We start from the raw sequence: 23,537 nt of genomic DNA, 5'->3' as shown, positions 1-23,537 counted from the left end.
AGGATCGTGTGTACTGAGTGGAGATATTGCCTATGTGACCCCCTATAATTAAGGGGTCATATATTTCCGGTAAGGAGTACCTTACTAGATCACTGGGTGAAGTGTGGAGGTGAAGGTTAATCTGCACTAACATCAAGTCTCTGCTAATTTGTGTGACACCAAAGAGATGTGGACTGTTTGATGCTGCATATGGACTGTTTGCACTTTACAATGTTGAGCACAGATTGATTGATTTTTTAGATTGTCACCTATCATGAATTTTTAATTTTTGAATTAAGGTTTAATTATCTGCACAAGCACTTTTATGTTTGAGCGCGACACTACCCTCCTTTTAAACAATTGTTCAGCACCTTGCTTTTTTTGTTGCCGCTCACTACAAGGAAGCAATTCCTGTAAATAATTAATATTTATTAATTATTATATTAATATATATATTCACATATAATTTTATGTTTATATTTATTGATTATATATTTATATATTTATACATATATACACGGTTGAACCACTTGCGCGGTTTTTGGTTTGCACCGAACCCCCCTTTTTCTGAAGACTTGCTTGTTAACCACTTGCCGACCGCCGCAAGTACATATACTGTGGCGGTCAGCCCCGGCCAGGCAAAGTGACGTATATATACGTCACTAGCCTGTCACCGGCTTGTGAGCCAATAGCGGGCGAGCGCACACCCGCCGCGGCTCATTCACTAAGGAGTCAGTGGGTGTGACCGGTGGACCCGATGTCCGCTGGTCACTCGGCGATCGTCGGTAGAGAGGGAGAAAGGCAGGCGGCTAATGTAAACAAGCCGCCTGTCATTCTCCCCTGTGTAAAAATGGAGATCAGACGGTTCTACTATGTAGAACCGTTGATCTCTGTTTTTACAATAGTAGACCTGTCCCATCACAGTTAGAAACACGCCCCTAGGACACACTTAACCCCTCCCTCTCCAATACAGTTAACCCCTTCCCTGCCAGTGTCATTTTTACAGTAACAGTGCATATGTATAGCACTAATTACTGCAGTAATGTCACTGGTAACCCCAAAAGTGTCAAAAATGTCAGTCAAGGGTCCGATCTGTCCGCTGCAATGTCGCAGTACCGCAAAAAAAATCGCAGATCGCCGCCATTACTCGTTAAAAAAAAAAACACCAAAAATGACAAAAATCTTTCCCTTAGTTAGTAAACGCAATAACTTTTGCGCAAACCAATCAAAATACGCTTTTTGCGATTTTTTTTACCAAACATATGTAGCATAAAACAAATTGGCCGAAAATGTTAACAAATTTAGATTTTTACATTTTTTTGGGGGGGAATTTCATATAAAAAAAATTTGAAAAATATTGTTATTTTTGCAAAATTTACGCTCTTTTTTTGTTTATAGCGCATGATCAAAAAAATTGCACAGGTAATCAAATACCACCAAAAGAAAGCTCTGTTTGTGGGAAAAAAAGGACATCAAATTTGTTTAGGTACAGCGTCGCACGACCGCGCAATTGTCCGTTAAAGTCACGCAGTAAAAAATCGCAAAAAAACCCCTGGTCAGGAAGGGGATAAAATCTTCCGGGGCTTAAGTGGTTAAGGCCACTTTCACACTTGTGTGACCTGAAAGTCGCACGAGTTTGCTGCAATTTTTCGGCTGCGATTTTGCCATAACTTTGACTAGACTTAAAGCAATGCCTGTGTAACCTTGAGGTCTATGGACCTAAAGTCGCAAAGTCGGACCAAAGTAGTGCAGGGACTACTTTGAAGTTGCTGTGACTTAAAGTAGCACAGATATGAGCGGTACTCTTTGGAAATCATGGGGTACAACTTGTCATGGGACGCAGGACAAGTCGCACAAGTGTGAAAAGGGGCCTTAAACCCAATTTGAGGTTTTAGTCAAGCAAATACTTCAGTTGGACCAGCTTGGTTCAACTAAACTATTTTAACTTCACTAAAACCTGGCTTCAATGCTACTGACACCCTGTATCATATATGTCATTTTTTTATTTTATTTTGAGTTTAGTACCACTTTAAATTTAAAGCAAGCAGATGAATCAGGAAAAAAACATACACACAATATGCGAGAAAAAGGCAAATTTAGCATATTAGTTATACTTCATTTTTGTTGGTACGCAACATTCTTCCGGGATTTTTTCATAATGAAATGTCAGGGTAACTTTTAGCTCCAGTCCAAGTGTAATAAGAACAGTATAGTAGCTCTTGTAGTTTTTTAGTGGTCGGCAAGCTCTAGTTTGCTGAACCCTCAGTCAGGTACATTATTGGTTTTGCCAAGCCTAGCATGTTATATAATTGTATCGCAATAAAAAAAACACCACACAGCATTAATGATTAATTTCTATGTTAACTATCAGATGCAGAAGTCAGGACTTTACAGTGACTCACACGGTAACCTACATGGGAGTGTCACACCTCACTGAACCCTCTGAACCTTTTTAACGAGCTACCTTGTAGGTATTTACAGGATTACTTAATAATCCACAACAATAATCCAGAAATGGCTATGCACAAAGTACAATACATCATTAGGGACAAGATAAGGAATGTTTTGTTTAACCACTTCTGGACCGAAAGGTTTTCCCCCTTAATGATCAGGCCATTTTTTGGTGAGTTACTTTAACTGACAATCGCACGGTCGTGCGACGCTGTACCCAAATAAAATTGATGTCCTTTTTTTCTACAAATAGAGCTTTCTTTTGGTGGTATTTGATCACCTGTGCGATTTAAATTGTTTGCGCTATAAACTAAAAAAGAGTGACAACTCTGGGAAAAAAAAAAGTAATACTTTCTCCTATAAACCATTCCCTATAAAAAAGAATTAAAAATTAATATTTTTCATAATTTTAGGCCAATGTGTATTTTGCTATATATTTTTGGTAAAAAAAATCCCAATTAGGTGTATATTGATTGCTTTGCGCAAAAGTTATCTCGTGTACAAACTGGGGGAAAGATTTATGTCATTTTTATTTATTTATTTATTTTTTACCAGTAATGGCAGCAATCAGCGATTTTTAGCGGGACTGCGACATTGCAGAGGACAGATCGGACACCTGACATTTTTGACACTTTTGGGGGGGGGGGGGGAACCAGTGACACTAATACAGTAATCAGTGCTAAAAATATGCACTGTTACTGTACTAATGACACTGGCAGGGAAGGGGTTAACCCCAGTAGCGATCAAAGAGTTAAATGTGTCCCTAGGGAGTGCTTTCTAACTGTGTGGAGGATGGGCTTGCTGAATAAACACAAAGACCTGTGTTTCTAAATAGGAGGAACACAGGATCCCTGTGTTCATCACTGACAGAACAGCGGTCTGCCGTGTCTACAACGACAGACTGCCGTTCTGTCTCCACAGGGAGCAATCGCGGGTGCCCGGCAGCAATCGTGGCCCCTGGACCCCCCTGTAGCTAATCGGTGCATGCGCACCCTCACTAGCATTCCTGCGAAACAACGTACAGTTACATCATTTCGCGGGACAGAGTCGACTTGCTGCAGTATATGTACTGCTGGCGGTCGGCAAGTGGTTAACTGATCCATTGAAATTAGTTATAGTTTATTACATTTTGAGTTGTCTTTATTAAAGCTGTAATTCAGGCAGTGTCAGATTTATAAGGGGGCAAAAGGGGAAATTGCCCCAGCCCCCCTGCCAGAGGGGGCCCCTGACTTCCTTTATAAAAAAAAACGTAATTTTCCCTCAAAACTTCCGTAGTGTGTTTGTTGAGGAAATCGTCCAGTTTGCAGGGTTTGCCAAGCTCCGGTCATGTCTCACTCCATCCCAACATGCGGTATTATTACATGATGAAGGGCTTGATGATACCGTTCTAGGTGTTACTATAGCTCTTAGGCTCCTTTCAGACGGGGAGGACTCCGTAAAGAAGATCCACCTGCTCAGCGGGGAAATCTCTACGCCAGCCTTTCTCAACCTTTTCAACACAGAGGAACCCTTGAAATAAATCTCTGGTCTCGGGGGAACCCCTGCTAAAAATGAAAAGTCTACAACTCATGACACATTAGTGTGACAGTCAGTGGAAAGAATGCTCCTTACTCTTGTCAACATTGGGAAGAATTACCCCCTAAAAAGGAACAATGGTGTCATTGGAAACTTATCTGAGAGGCAGAAACTGCCCATTGCTCAAGAAACCCCTAGCAACCTCAGGAGGAACCCTGGTTGAGAAACCTTGCTCTACGCTGATCCCCACTGAGCAGGCGAATGACAGGCCCATGTCCGCTCTAGACTGACACAGACCGCTGTTCTTTATGGGGCGATCGGATGGAATCTGATCTAATCCGCCGGACGGATGGGGAATGGATTACCATCCATCTTTTTTTAGTGGACCGGATCGGATGCTGGTGGGTGTCAGCAGACACGTGTCTGCTGACATCAGCCGCTCCATATAGAACAATGGGTGGTCTGATCGGGTCCGTCTGAAAAACTGACAGTTGGACCCGATCTTTCACTGGTGTGAAAGGGGTCTTAGAATATATTTGAGCATGATGGTAACTAGTTGTTTGGGAGAAAGTTAATCGCGGACATTATCACTGATAAAGAATTATCTGAGAACCACAATGACGCATAAAAAAATGTTTTGTTCAGCTTTCTTGTATCTAATGAGCATTTCCATGTGTTTGCATTTTACCTTTTTATAGATCATTCCAATAAGAGATGTTTTACATTTTACTGCAGTCAGCATGTTGTAACGTTGGTATAGTTGTAGGATTATAGTTTGCAGAATTGTGACTATGAGAAGAGACACAGCAAACATATAGCCAGTCCTGGGATCCCCCGACTGCTGCTCGCAGAAAGTTATCATCTGCCTGCAAGAGAAAAGACAATAAATACTTTGCTGCTTGGGGACTCCAGGCAGACAGTGATAGAGGAGCCTGGGCAATGCAATGAAGACTGGACCCCTGGGCAATGCACCAAAGAGTGGGGCTCCTAGGCAATGAAAAAAAAAAAAAGAGTGGAGCTGCTGGGCAATACAAAATGAATGGGGCTCCTGGGCAATGACAGGCAGAGTGGAACTCCTGGGCAATGCAAAAAAATAGTTGGGCCCCTGGGCAATGCAAAAGAGAGAGAGAGGATCCAGGGAAATGAAAAATAGAGTGGGACTCATGGGTGATGCAAGAAGGAGTGGGGCCCAAAGAATGCAAGGAAGAGTGGGGTCCTGAGCAATGCAAGGAGGAGTGGACTCTTGAGCCTTAATAGCTGTTAGTGCTCCCTTTTTTCTCTTCACAAAGTGCTGCTGTGCAGGGGATTGCAAAAGCTTAATATCGGGATGAATTCAGTTAGTTACACTAGTTACATTTAAAATATTATATATATATATATATATATATATATATATATATATATATATATATATATATATATACTGTGTATATATTGTACTTTATTTCTATTACTGAATAATTAAGTACACAAAAAAGCATATTTTTAAATCAGTTCTTTCTGTCTGTCTTTTTTTCATAATCTTCATGTGAAATCCTTAACAATAACGACGGATTTTCTGCGATCTGAAGATTGATTGGCTGGTTGGCATTCTTGTCTGTTGTAAGCTTGCAGCAGGAACCTAATTTTAGCTTCAAGCAGTGAGCTCACCTAATGGCCATTGGGTACAGGTTTTTGTATTTTTCATTGCTTGATTTTTTAAATCTTAAACATTCTATATGTGAAGTGTAAGGCAGCCCGTAGATGATTCGATTTTCTTTCCTTCTACAATGGGTCAGTGTTGATGAGGGAATGCCTCCTGCAAAGCTTTTGTGTTCTGCCAGCAGGTGGGGGGTTGCGGGGACCCTGGAACACAATGATAACTGCAAGCGGCTTTAGCCTCCAGCAGTAATCACATGCCAAATATAAGACAGGTTGGTTGTATCGAAGTCGATTGATGGATCGACTTGGGTACAATCAGCCTGCCCATACATTGATCGAATCTCGGCTGGTCACTGCTGAATCTGCTGAATTTTGATCCATGTATTTTGATCCATGGCTTAACTCGTGGTTCAGAGGGGAAGAAATGCTGAGTCATTTTATTCATGAAATTTCTATATGTCAACTGTAACTCAGCCTGGAGGGGGGAGGGGAAAGGCTGCTATTAACCAATTCAAAGAATGTGTCTTGTGACTATGCCCTTAGGCAGAGCCATGTCAGAAAAAAAAAAACATTTCAGTGAAACCCTACCAAAATTTTCTGAGGGGCAACAACAATCACATAACAGAGATACATATAGAATAAAGCTGTTGCTGATCTCCTGCAATCTCATGCATGCCCTCCAGCAACAGCTGCATGCATTGGCATTGCTCAGGGTGGGCATCTGGTGGTGAAAATGGTGTAATATGCCTGCAAAATCAGCAGCAGCACAGTCACGTAAGTTGGCTGTATGTGGATAAAAAAAATCGCCCGGTTCAGCAGGGACTGGCCGAATTTTGATCCATGTATGGACACTGTGGTTAAACAGAAGTTGATCTACTGATTGACTTCTGTTCAACCACCCTATCACATTTTGCTCAATCAGCATTGCAAAAAACAAAAAAACACTTAAAAAAAAAACAATATTTTTTATTTTCTGATATAAACTATATCCAATAAAAAAAAAATGTATAAAATTCTAATTTCTTCATCAGTTTGGGCCAATATGTATTCTGTTACATATTTTTGGTATAAAATCCCAATAAGCGTATATTAATTGGTTTACACAAAAGTTCTAGCGTCTACAATTATGGGATATTTTTTTTTTTTGCTATTTATTTATTTTTTTAACAGAAATGGTGGCCATCAGCAACTTTTAATGGGACTTTGACATTATGGTGGACAAATCGGACACATAACTGACACTTTTGACACTTTTGGGGACCAGTGACATGAATACAGGGATCAGTGCTAAAACATATACACTGTCACTTTACTAATGACACTGGCTGGGAAGGGGTTACCATCAGGGGCGATCAAAGGGTTAACTGTGAGCCTAGGTTGTGCTTACTCACTGTGAGGGAGGTGCTTTGACTAGGGGAAGGCAAGATCCGTGTTCCAGCTTAGCAGAAAGATAGGATCTGTGCCTTCCCTTCTGACAGAACAGCATTCTGCCTTGCCCTGTGTAATCGGCGAGTACCCTGGGGAATATTGGTGATCATTCCCTGCATAGTTCTATTTAGACACCCAGTGCAACTACTATAACAAGTTTAATATTTCTGTAATTTTAGCTGCACTTCCAGACAAGTCAAGAACTGGATTAAGATAATCTGAAAAAAAAAAAAATATATATATATATATATATTAAACCTTACTTTATGAACTGCATTTCACTCACTTTAAAATCTGGGGGCTGGTAAAGGCCAATAGATCCGCCACTACTTTCATCAGAGCCACATAGATCAGAGAATATCTGAAGGTGCTCCATAATGCTCTCAGTAATGATGGCTTTCTGGAACTGGAATCCTGGGAAAACAGGACAATGCAGACATTAATTCACTTACTAAAACCGGGAAGAAAGGGGTTGATTTACTAAAGGCCAATAGACTGTGCACTTTGCAAGAGCAGTTGCTCCAGAGCTTAGTGAATGAGCAAAAGCTCTGCTGACTTCCATCATCCGATCATGTGTGTTTTTTTATTTTCCTTATATGTGATTGGGTATTCTTTGCAAAGTGAAGCTTTACCTCATTTACTAAACTCTGGAGCAACTGCACTTTGCAAAGTGCACAGTCTATTGGCCTTTAGTAAATCAACCCCAATGTGAGAGAAAAACAGAATTTTTGTAAAATCTTACCTGTAAAATTCCTTTCTCTGAGTCCTCCGACAGTCGCCCCCTCCTCTAAGTCATCACTATTGGGTATTGACTTCTGCTCCGCAGGAGTAGCTAGGCATAAGACTTAGTCAAAAGAACAAAGGCATTTGCATATACACACCCATGGGGGCTGTCCCACTGGTCAATACCCCCCTGCAGTGACCACTCCCAACTCAGTTTGGTAGCATAGCAGTAGGTAATAAGAAAACAACCCTAACAGAGGGGCGGGGGCGGCGACTGTTGGAGGACTCAGAGAAAGGAATTTTACAGGTAAGATTTTACAAAAATTCAGCTTTCTCTTACGTCCTCCGACAGTCGCCGCCTCCTCTAAGTCATCACTATTGAGATGTCCAAAAGCAGTGTAGACATGAGGGGTGGGAGACGCAACCGTAGAAAAGGCAACGCAGTACCCACATCAGAGAAAGGAACCTTACCAGCACAGTAAGAGAACCTTCTGGGCAACAGAGAAAAACAAGGCTCAACAGGAGCAACAGCCCAGGAAAGCAAATACCAACAGCCAGGGACCCACAAAAAAACACAAGGGTCCTTCATGGCACTGCCGCACTGAGAAATTTGCGGCCAAAGGAGGCATCAGCTGATGCCAGAACATCTACCTTGAATTTGGAAAAGGTGTGCACCCACGACCAAGTCGCAGCCTTGCACACCTGGGCCACCGAGGCCCTATGCCAATAGGCCCAGGACGCACTCAAAGATCTGGTAGATCTGGTAGAGTGCACCTTAACACATGTTCAATGGTCTGTCTGATCCATTTGGCAATAGTCGCTGCAGACGCAGCCATGCCCTTCCGAGGTCCCTCAGGAATGACAAAGAGGGAATCCGTCCTCCGAAAGGACTCCGTAGACAACAGGTAAACCCTGATCGCCCTGACAACATCCAAGGAATGCAAAGCAACATCCTTAGGATGCTTAGGCTTTGTACAAACCGAAGGCAGGACAATGTCCTCATTAATGTGGAACTCAGAGACCACTTTAGGAAGAAAAGAGGAATGTGGACGCAAGACCACCTTATCCTTGTGAATTACCAAGTAAGGAGAGCGGCAAGACAACGCCGCCAGCTCTGATACTCTGCGAGCCGAAGTGATCGCCACTAAAAAGGCAACCTTCTTAGACAGCAGAGGCAACGATATCTCCCGGATGTTTTCAAAGGGAGCACGCTGCAACACGGACAGAACCAAGTTCAAGTCCCATGGAGGTAAAGGCTCCTTCCTGGGAGGAGCCAAATGGCGCACACCTTGAATGAAGGTGCAAATTAAGGAATGAGATGCCACAGGGCGTTGTAAAAGAACAGCCAGTGCCCTTTATTGTAGCCAGCGCCAGGCGCTGATCCACTCCAGACTGGAGGAAAGCCAACACTCTCGACACCGAGTACGAGCGAGGGGAGAACCCCCTGGACTCACTCCAGGCGAAATAAGCTTTCCAGGTACGGTAATAGATTTTACCAGATGAGGTTTTCCTAGCCTTGATCAGAGTAGGGATGACCTCAGGGGAGAGACCCCTGTCTCTCAGGATCTGGGTCTCAACAGCCAGGCCGTTAAAGCCAGCGACTGTAAAGCAGGATGGAAGATCGGTCCCTGAGACAGCAGATTTTCCCGCATTGGCAGCCGCCACGGAGGCGCCACCGCCAGTTGAACAACGTTGGCGTACCAGGACCAGCGTGGCCAGTCCGTCGCCACCAGAATCACCAGGTGCATTTCCGAGGCTAACCTGCGGAGGAACCTGGATAACAACTGAATTGGAGAAAAGGCATACATCAGTCGATACTGATGCCAAGGGGCCACCAACGCATCCGAGGCATCTGCCAGAGGATCACGCGTTCGTGCCACGAACCTTTCCACCTTTTGGTTTAGACGAGATGCAAACAGATCCACGTCCGGGGATCCCCACTTCGCACACAGCATCCAAAAGACCTCCGGGTGTAGGGACCATTCTCCCTGGTCCAGGGTCTGGCGGCTCAGATAGTCGGCCTGCCAATTCTCCACACCCGGAATGTGAACTGCTGAAATTGCCGGGACATGAGTCTCGGCCCAAGCCAGAATGTCGGTCACCTCCTGGGCCGCCCTGGCACTCCTGGTACCCCCTTGGTGGTTGATGTAAGCCACTGCGGTAGCAATGTCCATCTGTACCCGAACAGGACGGTCCCGAAGACGTTCCGACCACTGGAAGAGACAGAGTTTGATCGCTCTCAATTCCAGCACATTGATTGGAAGGGAGGATTCCTTCTCCGACCAAGTGCCTTGGGCAGACAGGTTGCCCAGGACTCCACCCCAGCCCGACAGGCTGGCATCCGTGGTAATCACCGTCCACAACAACTTACGGAAGGACTTGCCTGCTGACACCACCGGGGACTGGAGCCACCACAGAAGATCCATTCTGGTCTGGCAACTCAATGAGACACTCAGATCCAAGGACTGAGGTAGTCTGTCCCACCTGGCCAGGATCTCCGCTTGAAGAGACCGCGTGTGAAACTGAGCAAAGGATATCGCTTCGAAGGCTGACACCATCAACCTCAGGGACCACATGCAGGTCCTGAGTGACGAGGACGGATTGTCCCTGAGGGACCTGATCTCGTCCTGCAAGGTCCGGAGCTTGTCCTCCGGCAAGAACACCTTTGCCTGAGCAGAATCCAGGATCATTCCCAGATAGGGAAGACGAACCGATGGAGACAATGTCGATTTCTGTACGTTGATGGTCCATCCAAACTCCTGGAGCGTCTGTACCGTGGTGGACAGATCGCGCAGTAGGTCCTGGCTGACACTCGATCTTAGCAGGAGATTGTCCAGATACCCCAAGACCGCAATGCCCCGTCCCCTTAGCAGGCCCAGAACAGGCGCCAGCACTTTGGTACAGACCCTTGGAGCCAAAGCGAGACCGAAAGGTAACGCCACAAACTGATAGTGGTCCTCCGCGATAGCGAACCGAAGGTACCTCTGGTGACCCTCGAAAATGAGGATGTGCAGATACGCATCCTTCAGGTCTATAGAGGCCAGGAATTCCCCTGGGTTCAGGGAGGCCACCACCGAATGGAGAGATTCCATACGGAACTTCCGAACGCGCACAAAGCGGTTCAGCGCTTTCAGGTCCAGAATAGGACGTACCTTGCCCTCCTTTCTGGGCACAGTGAACAGATTTGAATAAAATCTCCGAAACCTGTCCCGATGAGGCACCGGGACAATTACCCCCTGAGCAAGAAGGTCCTGCACCGCTTGATGTAAGTCCTGCAAACGCCCTGGAGGCAAATGAAGATTTGAGGGAAAAAATCTGTCCGCCGGCCGGGAAAGAAATTCGATCTTGTACCCTGATCGAATGATTTCCTGAACCCACCTGTCCAAAATTTGGAGCAGCCAAGGTTGGAGGAAACCGCGCAAATGTCCCCCCACCCCTGAAACGGGTGAGGGCGCCCCTTCAGGCAGAGGCGGATTGACCCGCCGAACCGGCATCGCCGGACTTCTGCTTGCCCGCCCCAAATCAGGCATAACAGGGGCCACAGCAGGACTGGGGTCCCCCACCAGTGCTGGAGGGAATTTGTTGTCCTGAGAATCCATTGCCCAAGGAGAAAAAAAATAGTGCAATAAAAAGGGTACTGTCACTTTAACACCGCTGTGGAGTGCGCAGCCCACCGCTATATGAACAATGACAAAGGACCCCCAATAGGAGAAGAAAACTGAGCCAGAAATGACAAAACAGAATGTTATGGAAGAGACAGTCTGCAGAGCCCCACAGAGTGTTACCACCTAGATCGCTGCTTCAGAGGAAAAGGAAGTGAGGTCATGAGAGGCTGAACTATGAGCTGCAAAGGACTCAGGGAAAATGGCTGCCCATAGAACTGAATGGGAGACTTCGAGAAAATGGCCGCCGAACATGTGCGGAACGATCGTTCTGCCACACGCAAGATGGCGCCAAAACAGCATGTAAATCAGCCCACAGTGAAGCCAACATGCTAGCCCAAAGCAAGTGACACAGGGAAAAGGACTTCCACAAACACACAGCACCATAGCGCAGCGTATGTACAAACGACCCCCACAGGGATCACAACAGGGAGGCCCCACACCGGCACAGACATGGGGGACACACAGCAACACAGGACTGCCACCCTAGACAGAGGCCCCACACAGAAGTACTTACCTGTACCAGATGGCGTGGGGAGCCTCTCAGAACGGAAAGCCGCTGTCCTCATCTGACAGGGAATGCTGTTAGCCACGGACATTACACTGCAGTATCACAGATGTGTCCAGTGAGGTAGCCACCTCACGGCTGCATCCCTGCTGCGAGCAGGGATGGGTCGTTCATAATGCCAGGACGAACCACGGCTGAACGCTCGATGGCGGGCTGGGGGTCCCTCTGACCCTCTGCCCTGGAGAACCAGGGCGGTCAGTCCGATTCCCAGCTCCGCATGAATCCATCTTCATCCGAAGAATCCGAAGAATCGGCTAAAACTAAAGCTGACAAAATAAACAGCTAGTAAATCAAAGAAAAAACTGACATTTTCAAAGAAAATCAAATAAAAAAGATTAGAAAGGCTGAGACTGTAGCCCCAGCACAGGGAAGCCTAACTACTCCTGATGCTAGGCAGAAAGAAACTGAGTTGGGAGTGGTCACTGCAGGGGGGTATTGACCAGTGGGACAGCCCCATGGGTGTGTATTTGCAAATGCCTTTGTTCTTTTGACTAAGTGTTATGCCTAGCTACTCCTGCGGAGCGGAAGTCAATACCCAATAGTGATGACTTAGAGGAGGCGGCGACTGTCGGAGGACGTAAGAGAAACATCTTATTAATATTATCATTTATTTTATTTTTTTGCACAATAGTTTTCATTCTTGGATAATATTTTTTACCCATGCATTTTATTTTGATGTGATCATTTACATATTAAAAATAAATAAAAAGAACTATAACAAGAGAGAAGAGATACAAAAATAGAATTGTGTTTTGAAAGGCAAACTATTTGTGTGTATGCGTGTGTGTGTATATATATATATATATATATACATATACATACATAATACACACACAGTATATACACACACTCACACACACTATAAATACCCTTTTCCCCCTTTTTAAAAAAAATATAAAGTGATCACATGATCACTGTTCCCAACTGCATAAAGGGGCTTGGAGAGCTATGGGTGGCGAAAAAGCAGTACACTGATCTTCCCAATGTCAAAGGCTTGGCCCTTGGAGGAAAGGCAGACTGTGCTCCCATCACAGCCAGAAAAGTGAACACACTGGTATGTATGTGCTCTCATGCCTAGCATGGTCAGTTTGAATTAGAAATAGGAGGGCCTGGCAGGATCACCACAGATTTCACACATAGGAAGCAATACAAAAAGCACAGGCTACCTTTATCACAAGTACATGGTACAACACACACAAATCAGGAATATGAAATGTTGGGGTAACATACTCTTTAAATAAAACTTCCAACTCCACTTCTATCTACCTTCATAATACATTAGTCTATTGATCACTCAACCATGCTTAAAGGCCAAGCATACTTTTAGTACACATCCTTTTTAAAGTAGAAATTCCCAACCTTGGATAATTAAAAAAAAAAAGAAAGAAAGAAAAAAGAAAAGAAAGGTACACCCCAGGTTTGTTGAAAAAAAAATACATTCTTGGCTGCATTACTTACATCCTCTCTAAAGCTGTTCCTCTTTTCTGTAACACGATGTCCTCAATCTCTTGGGTTGAATGACAGCTAGTGTTATTCAACCAGAAGACTGAGGACATACTAGGAGTGCAGGGCAATATGGACACATGCCCTGCATTATCAAGAACCTCCGGAGGAGATCAGAAAAGGACACCATGTTTCATGTGACCACTGTGTATCACCAAACCCCAAAACAGCTAAAACAATAATAAAAAAAAAAAAATGAAGGTATCACAAAATATATTTATCCTTTCATTAAAGTAAACCTGACAAAAGAGAAAAAAGATTGTTTCCATTGCTGATCTCCTCCTGAAAATGCTAGTTGCCTGGTTGGTATACTGACCCACAGGTATCTGTACCTTCAGAATCACTGGCCCAGAGCAAGTATACAAAACAAGGAAGTCTTACTTCCTATGGGTCACTGATTCAAAGAATTGAAGAAAGTAAATCAGCATGACAGCCAGAAAACCAGCATTACAGAAGGGGATATACAACATGTTTCTCCTATGAAAAGTTTTGTTAATTTCATGGATTGTAAATCTTTGTTCCAAGGGACACCGGTGTTCCGTGAAAAAACCATACCCGTGAGAAAACCATACCCTCGTCACTTCCGGTGCACCTACAGAGGGTATGGATTTCTCACGGTAGTTAAACTTGCGGCGCTTACATTAAAACAGCTCCTCTACAACATAAATCATCTCCGCTCTTCCCCCTGTCACTTCCCTCATCTCCGGTAATAAATATAAAAGCGGATCACGGAGCCGCGATCGCCGTCATTTACATCTCATACTCCCGCCGCCGCTTTTATATTTATTACCGGAGATGAGGGAAGTTACAGCGATAGCAGAGGAGATGATTTATGTTGCAGCCGAAGTGTTTTAATGTACCCGACGCAAGTATCACATTAGACACAGTGCCGTGATAATTTCATGCCCACCGAGCATGCGCACTTCTCAAATCCTTTCATTTTCAATTACGTATCCGGGGCTCTGAGCATGCGCACTGCTGCGCTGCTCAGCTGTTTCAGACCGGAAGTGACGAGGGTATGGTTTCTTCACGGGGTATGGTTTTTTAACGTTACACCAGATCCCTTCTGATTATTAGTCAGTCATTAAAAAATAAATAAAAAGGTGACAACCCATAATTTTCCTCATTTTTCCTTTAAAAGGTAAGGTAAAGCCCTTTCAATTATTTTAATATACATACATAAGAGACCAGCGTGATGCAAATTATTTTCATTGTGCGTTCATGCTTAGGCCTCATGCACACAGGACATTTTTACAGCAGCGGTTATGGGCGTCTGACATTTTTTTACTGCCTCTAAACCCCCCTCCATATTAGTCTATGTGTCCATGCACACATAAACATTCAGAGGTGTTTGGAGGCATAAGCGTTTGGGGGCAGTAGAAAAAAACTACTGTTGAGCTGTAAAAACGCAACATGGCAAAAAACGCTGCTAAACGCGGCTAAATGCTGTAACAAGCTTTTAGTGGCGTTTGGCATTTTTGCATTACGGGGAATGTTTTTACTGAAAAAAACGCTAAAAAACATAGAAAGATACAGATGAATGCCCATAAACGGTATTTAAAAACGTGGCTAACAGTGGGCTTTTAACGCTGCTTTTTCCTGGTAGTAGCGATGGCATTTTTTTAAACGTCCTGTGCGCATGAGCCCTTTATAGAGTGGGTTCCCTTGCTCCAGTCTTATACTTACCTGTCCCCAATCCAGCCAGATATTTAGTAAGAGCGCATGCGTTGCGCAGCAGGGTGTTACAGGGGGAGGTCCCCATACAGCACCTTTTCCACAGCTTCCCTCCACACAGCACCTTTTACCACAGCTTCCCTCCACACAGCACCCTTTACCACAGCTTCTCTCCATACAGCACCTTTCACCACAGCTTCCCTCCATACAGCACCTTTTACCACAGCTTCCCTCCATACAGCACCTTTTACCACAGCTTCCCTCCATACAGCACCTTTTAACACAGCTTCCCACCATACAACATCTTTTACCACAGCTTCCCTCCCCGAGGTGTGCGGCCAGATGACACTAAGGGGACCTGTGTACACAGAGAGCAGAGTGGTCACAAGGCCACTACCCTGCAGAGGATTGATTTGTCCTCTGCAGTGGGCTTCAGGCGGCCCTCTTAGGGAAGTCTGTACCTATTACATACACAGGATTTCCAGATTCCTGTGAGATTTGTTGGCCATTTTGGCAAAATTATTGTATAACTATATATACACATATTGCATAACTACGGTAGTTCCAAATCCCATGAATGAGGACAGACAATGTGTTCCTCAATAACCAGGAACTAGCTTTTCTAGGAGGACAGAGCTGCAGCGCAGTTATATCTCGTATATGGTCTATGTTAGCTGTAATATGTAATTTGCAGAATTCCTTTTTTTTACCTTTTTGCCTTGTGGCACTATTTCTTTCCTCCAGTTTTTTTCTATTGCAGGGTAAACAACATACGACGAATCAGCTTCATTCAGCTCAATCAGATCCTCTCTTTCCAGCGGTTTCTTATAACCAAGTGTTATTATCCTTTTAAAAAAGAAATAATTAGGACATTATTACTACTTGGAGAGCCACCTACACATTTAATAATACAGATAAACATATGCATATTGCAGTAATAGATATCAATTAACTAGGGATAGACCGATTATCGGCAAGGCCGATATATATCGGGGGCCGATATGCACTTTCCCCGATATATCGGTATCGGCCCTGGAACTGCCCGATATTGCCGATATTTTTGTGACGTCATTCTGCCTTCTTGGGCCGCCTCCCTCGCCTTGGGCAGCCTCGTCTGGAGTCGGCACTAGTCTCACGGGAGTGCATCACAGCCATACACCCACCCACCCACCCACAGCAGCCCGATGCCAGCCAGCAACCCACATCCACAGGCCCTGTTCCAGCCAGCCACATGCACTGTACCAGCGAGCCAGTCAGCCACCCACAGGCCCTGTACCAGCCAGCCACAGGCCCTTTACCAGCCAGCCACCCACAGGCCCTGTGCCAGACACCCACCCACCACAGGGTGCCAGCCAGCCAGCCACCCACCACAGGGTGCCAGCAAGCCAGCCATTAAGCATTAAACGAAAATTAACATGTTCAGTACCAGATTTGTGTCAAAAATTGTCTTTATTCTATTTATTTATTGTCTTCATCTTTTCAAAATTTAAAATGTACAAAATATCGGCCCATATCGGCCGATACGATACATTGTAACCAAAATGTCCTGAAAAAACCGTATCGGTCTATCCCTTCAATTAACCTATTATATTCCAATTAAAGGGTCAGTTTGCCAGTTAGGACAAGTAAAGGGAAATTATTATAGTTTTCCTATTTCTTTTTAAGTCTACATACCTAAAAGTTGATGTTTTAGATTTCTTTTTATGAATTTGTATAACGTGTTGTTTTACAAATTAATATTGAGTGTATGCATGCCAATGTGTTTAGCAAAGCATGCTGGGCTTTCTTATTACAAAGCCCAGCAATACATTCAGGCTCTTAGACAGATAATGGGGTTTATATACTAAAACTGGAGAATGTAAAATCTGGAGCAGCTCTGCATAGAAACCAATCAGCTTCCAGTTTTTTGTTTCAAAGATTAATTGAATAAGCTGAACTTAGAAGCTGATTGGCTACCATGCACAGCTGCACCAGATTTTGCCCTCTCCAGTTTTAGTACACCAACTCGCTATCTAGCACTACTGTTGCTCTCTGAGATTTGTGCTCCACCTGCTGACCGCAGATGGTAAATATTCGTTTGCTATATTTCATATTTACTGATTAAAAGGTAACATGAAAAAATATTTATTACGACTGAGCATACTAACTAAGGGAAAATTAAAAAAACAAACACACACACTCTACTGATTCTCTTTAAAGCAGAGCTCCAGCCCCCCCTATCCCTTTTTAGGAAACTTAACTGTCCAAAGATCTCGCGATGTCTGCAACACAGCCAGTTTTTTATTAGCTCTCAGGTTGCTGCCGCCAGCAGCCGGTTTTCTTCTGTGCATGCGCAAAGGGTACGGTGCTTTCTGAATGGTCGGACGGCAGTGGAAGAAGAGGGGGCCAAACTTCTGGAGGACCTTGCTGCGGCGAGATCTCCCGGAAGCGTGGATAGGTACCTGTCATAAACAGGTACCTGTTCACCGCAACCCCCCTCCCCCCCCCCCCCCAGAAAGGTGCCAAATGTGGCAGCCGAGAGGGGGAGGAAGCAAACAAGCGTAGTTTACACTTTTAGGTGGAGCTCTGCTTTAAAGTTAACCACTTGCCGATCCGTATACTGTATATATATATACATCGGCAAGCTGGCTCTCCAAGGCAAAACCACATATCAGTACGTAATTTGCCTGGGAGGAGCTAGGGGGCGAGGGTATGCCGCCAACGGTGCGCACCTGCCCCCCGATCGTCAGCGGGGAAGCTGGTGCGTGTGTCAGGTGGCTCCAATTGCCGCCTGACACTCTCGATCTCTCCCCGCTTAGAGAAAAGGACGGTCAGCTGATGTAAACACAGCCCTCCGTCCTTCACCCTGCAATGATCATAGAGACCATGTGATCCTCCTATATAGGATCGCATGTCTTTTTGTTCATCTCACAAGCCCAACCCCCCACAGTTAGAATCACTCCCCTAGGCTTACATTTTTAGCACTGATTACTGTAGTAATGTCACTGGTCCCCCCAAAAGTGTCAAAAATGTCAGTTAGGGGTCCAATCTGTCCTCCGCAATGTTGCAGTCCCGCAAAAAATCGCAGATCGCCGCCATTACTAGAAAGTGAAGAAAAACTATAAAAATGACAGAAATCTTTCCCGTAGTTAGTAAACGCAATAACTTTTGCGCAAACAAATCAAAATACGCTTATTGCGATTTTTTTTTACCAAAAATATGTAGCAGAAAACAAATTGGCCTAAAATGTTAAAAAATTTTGATTTTTTATTTATTTTTTTATTTTTTTGGGAATGTTATATAGCAGAATGTGAAAAATATTGTATTTTTTTTCCAAAATTGTCGCTCTTTTTTTGTTTATAGTGCAAAAAATAAAAATCGCACAGGTGATCAAATACCACCAAAAGAAAGCTCTATTTATGTGAAAAAAAAGGACATCAATTTTATTTGGGTACAGTGTTGCATGACTGCGCAAGGGGGAAAATCCTCCAGTCTTAAAGTGGTTAAGTAGGATATTCATACAGGAAATAACAGGAAAAAATATTTTTTAAAAATTCCTGGGATTTTCTCCAATTGCAGCGTTATATAAATGATGTAGCCCCAGATATTTTCTCATCTCTCAGACTACAAGGGGGCTTTTACTGTAATGTAGTGGGCCCAAAACCAAAGTTCTGTTTCAGTTTAGGAGATGTCTTTCCTTTGAATGTTACACAATAACAGATGCAGGAAAAACGGAATTTTTGTAAAATCTTACCTGTAAAATTCCTTTCTCTGAGTCCTCCGACAGTCGCCGCCTCTTCATATTCGTCACATACGGGGTATTAGACTTTGCTCCGAAGGAGTAGCTAGGCAACAGAATATGTTCAGTCAATACCCTCCTACTTCCTGCAACCATATCTCAGTTTTAGTGGAATAGCAGTAGAGTATACAACCAAACCCCAAAAGAGGGGCGGGGGCGGCGACTGTCGGAGGACTCAGAGAAAGGAATTTTACAGGTAAGATTTTACAAAAATTCCGTTTTCTCTTACGTCCTCCGACAGTCGCCGCCTCTTCATATTCGTCACATATGGGGACGTCCCAAAGCAGTGCAAACATGAGGGGTGGGAAACGCATCCGCGCCGAAAGGCAACGCAGTCTCCGCATTAAAGAAAGGAACCTTACCAAAGGAAGGAAACCAGCTGGGCTACAGGAAAAAAACAAGTGCTCAACAGGAGCAACAACCCAGGAAAAGACAAATAACCAGGGGATAGAAAGCTTATCCCAACAGCCAGAGGTCCCCAACAAGGGACCCTAGGGAATTGCCGCACTAAGAACCTTGCGGCCAAAGGAAGCATCCGCCGATGCCTGAACATCTACTTTGTAGAATTTTGTGAAAGTGTGTACGGTCGACCAAGTCGCCGCCTTACACACCTGGGCTACAGAAGCCCCATGACGACAGGCCCAAGACGTACTCAGAGATCTAGTAGAGTGCGCCTTCACAGGCACAGGGGGAACCTTCCCCTGCAAAGCATAGGCCTGTTCAATGGTCTGCCGGATCCATTTGGCGATGGTAGAGGCCGACGCCGCCACGCCCTTCCGAGGACCCTCTGGAAGAACAAACAAGGAGTCCGTCTTTCGAAAAGACTCAGTCGATTTAAGGTAAACCCTTATCGCCCGAACAACATCCAGAGAATGTAATCTCACCTCCTTCGGATGTTTAGGCTTCGCGCACAGCGAAGGCAAGACAATATCCTCATTAAGATGGAATTCCGAAACTCGTTTCGGAAGAAAAGAAGGATTAGGTCGCAAGACCACCTTATCCAAATGAACAACCAGATACGGAGACTTGCAGGACAAAGCTGCCAGCTCCGACACTCTGCGAGCCGAAGTGATCGCCACCAAAAAGGCGACCTTTTTGGACAACATAGACAACGAGATCTCCCTGATCTGTTCAAAAGGAGCACGTTGCAACACAGACAGAACGAGATTCAAGTCCCAAGGGGGCAAAGGATCCCTCCTAGGAGGAACCTGATGCCGCACACCCTGAACAAAAGTGCCAACCAAGGAGTTGGAAGCCACGGGACGTTGAAAACAGAACGGCCAGCGCAGACACCTGACCCTTTATCGTAGCCAGCGCCAAACGCTGATCGACACCCGTTTGAAGGAAGGACAGCACTCGGGAAACCGAGTACGTGCAGGGTGAAAACCCCCTGGACTCACACCAGGCAAAATAGGCCTTCCAAGTACGGTAATAAACCTTCCCTGAGGAAGACTTCCTCGCGTTGATCAAAGTATGAACGACCTCTGGGGAGAGACCCTTCTCCTTCAGGACCTCGGTCTCAACAGCCAGGCCGTCAAAGCCAGCGACTGTAAAGCAGGATGGTAAATCGGTCCTTGAGACAGGAGATCGTCTCGAAGAGGCAGACGCCACGGGGCGTCGACCGCCAGATTCACGAGGTCTGCGTACCAGGACCGGCGAGGCCAGTCCAGTGCCACAAGAATCACCGTGCTGCGTTCCGAGTGTAACCTGCGAAGGAACCTGGACAGCAACTGAATCGGTGGAAACGCGTACATCAGCCTGTACTGATGCCACGGGGCCACTAACGCGTCCGACGCGTCTGCCCGAGGGTCGCGCATCCTTGCCACGAACCTTCTCACCTTGTTGTTGAGACGAGACGCGAACAGGTCCACATCTGGAAGACCCCACTTCGCGCACAACATCTGGAAGACAGCCGGGTGGAGAGACCATTCCCCCTGAGCCAGGGTTTGGCGACTCAGATAGTCCGCCTGCCAGTTCTCCACCCCCGGAATGTGAACCGCCGTTATCGCCGGGACATGAGTCTCGGCCCAAGACAGAATGTCGGCCACTTCTCGAGCCGCTCGGGCACTCCTGGTGCCCCCTTGGTGGTTGATGTAGGCCACCGCCGTGGCATTGTCCGTCTGCACCCGAACCGGGCAGCCCTGCAGCCGGTCCGTCCAGCGATGAAGACAGAGATTTATCGCACGCAATTCCAGAATGTTGATCGGAAGGGAGGACTCCCCCTCCGACCACGTTCCCTGGGCGGACAGAACGCCCAGAACACCACCCCAGCCCGACAGGCTGGCATCCGTGGTGATCACCGTCCACGAGATAGGACGAAACGACTTGCCCCCGGACACCATCGGGGACTGGAGCCACCACAGAAGGTCTCTTCTGGTGCGAGATTTGAAGATCCAGAGATTGAGGTCGCCCGTCCCACATGGACAGGATCTCCGCTTGGAGACCCCGCGTGTGAAACTGGGCGAAGGGAATCGCCTCGAAGGCCGAGACCATCAATCCCAGACATCTCATGCACGTCCGCAGAGACGAGTGCGGAACGTCCCTGAGGGACCTGACTTCCTCCTGAAGAGTTCTGAGTTTGTCTTCCGGCAGGAAGACCTTCGCCTGTACCGAGTCCAGAATCATTCCCAGGTAGGAAAGACGAACCGACGGACTCAGTGTCGACTTTGGAAAATTTATCGTCCAACCAAACTCCTGCAGAGTTTGCATCGTGACAGACAGGTCCTTCTCCAGACCCTGGCTGGTCGCAGACCAAACCAGAATGTCGTCCAGATACCCCAGGACAGAAATGCCCTGGGCCCTCAATAATGCCAGAACCGGTGCAAGCACCTTGGTGAAGACCCGCGGAGCCGAGGCGAGACCAAAAGGCAACGCCACGAACTGGTAGTGATCCTCCGCAATGGCAAATCGAAGGAACCTCTGGTGACCCTCGAAAATGGGGATGTGAAGATACGCATCCTTCAAATCGATGGAGGCCATGAATTCCCCCGGAACCAGGGCAGCCACCACCGACCGCAGGGATTCCATGCGGAACTTGCGAACCCGCACAGAGCGGTTCAGAGCCTTCAAGTCCAGAATTGGACGAACCTTGCCCTCCTTTCTGGGCACGGTGAACAGATTGGAATAAAACCCCCGAAACCTGTCCCGATGAGGCACCGGAACTACCACTCCCTGAGCCCTCAGGTCCCGCACCGCCAGGTGCAGGTCCCGTAAACGCTCTGGAGACAGTTGAAGATTTGAGGGAAAAAATCTGCTCTCCGGCCGAGAGAGAAACTCGATCTTGTAACCAGATCGAACGATCTCCTGAACCCATCTGTCCCGCACGCGGGTCAACCAGGGTCGAAGAAAACCGAGCAAGCGTCCCCCCACCCCAAAACTGGGTGAGGGCGCCCCTTCAGGCCGCACTGTTATGGGCTGCGGATCCGGATTGACTGGACTTCTGTTTTCCAGACCAGGGCTTCTTCTGAGAGCCTTGACCTTTGAACGGTTTGCCCTTGTAGTGCGACCGAAAGGCACGAAAGGACCACTGAGGGGGCAGAAAATTAGAATGCTTCTTCCCAGAAGCCCCCTTAGCCTTGGGGAAATGGGGCAAGAGAGTGCTCTTACCTCCGGTGATCCCCTTAATCAACACATCCAAGGACTCCCCAAAAAGGCGAGACCCATCATAAGGCAGATTGGCTAAGGTCTTACGTGAAGACTGGTCCACCGACCAACATTTCAACCAAACCAGGCGGCGAGACAACACCGCCACGCTGTGCACACGCGCAGCCAACGGGACTAGGTCCAAGTCCGCATCACACAGATACATGACACCCTGGTGGATTTGATCCACCATATCCAGGTTTGCCGGCGAGGCCGAATCGGCCACTAGGACGCGCCTAAGCATCTGCGTCCAACTTGCGACCGCCTGGGCCGCCATGAGAGAGGCAAACAGAGCCTTGAGCATAGAACCCGTAACAGAATAAGTATGACGGGCAAGGGACTCCAATCTCCTATCCGTGGCATCACGGAACACAGGGGAATCCTCTGCAGGAATCGCAGTGGATTTGTTTAAAACCGCAATTGCGTGATCCACTGGGGGTGGCACACACCACCTTTCATCAGTGGAAGGCGAGAAAGGATAACGCAGCTTGAACCTACTTGGTACAGCAAAAGGTTTGCGTAGATTGCGCCATTGTTCCTTAACAGCGCGCTGAAAATCATCATTGCAGGGAAAAACCTGCGGCGTCCTGCGTTTTCTCTGCGTCCCATAAGCCGCCAAGGCAGCGGGGGGACACACTTCATCCTGCCAACGCAGCGTTTGTTTCATGGAAGCAATCAATTCATCCATGATTGCAAGCTCTTCAGGCGAGCCAGGGGGAGAATTATCAATTCCTTCAACTTCAGCCTCCACCTCGGACCCCACTAGATCTAGGGAGGAGCGGGACCCCGATAAGGAGGCCCCCGCCATAACAACCCCATCACCTTCACCCTCAGAATCAGAGGAAAGAGCAACTCTGGGTCTTTTAGTAGATTGAGCAGCCACCAGCATCTGCACCTGAGCAGCAAGGCCAGCCACAATAGTGGCTAAATCCCCCCCTGGGGGGGAAACAGCGGTCCCCTGGCTTTCCACCAA

General features: G+C 46.3%; 1 protein-coding gene across 1 annotated transcript in view; it reads right to left on the bottom strand.

Moving 5' to 3' along the window:
- Positions 1-23,537, bottom strand: part of LOC309545704 (multidrug resistance-associated protein 1-like) — a 135,375-nt gene that overhangs the window by 85,197 nt on the left and 26,641 nt on the right. The window contains exons 3-5 of the mRNA XM_082245040.1: positions 15,855-15,990; positions 7,301-7,428; positions 4,634-4,811 (exon numbers count right to left, since the gene is read on the bottom strand). Coding sequence (XP_082101166.1) covers positions 4,634-4,811; positions 7,301-7,428; positions 15,855-15,990 — 442 coding nt within the window. The remainder of the gene's footprint in view (positions 1-4,633; positions 4,812-7,300; positions 7,429-15,854; positions 15,991-23,537) is intronic.

This window comes from Pelophylax lessonae (assembly GCF_965119305.1).
Source record: "Pelophylax lessonae genome assembly, chromosome: 2".
NCBI classification, from domain to species: Eukaryota; Metazoa; Chordata; class Amphibia; order Anura; family Ranidae; genus Pelophylax; species Pelophylax lessonae.
This window is presented reverse-complemented; position numbering and strand designations above follow the sequence as displayed.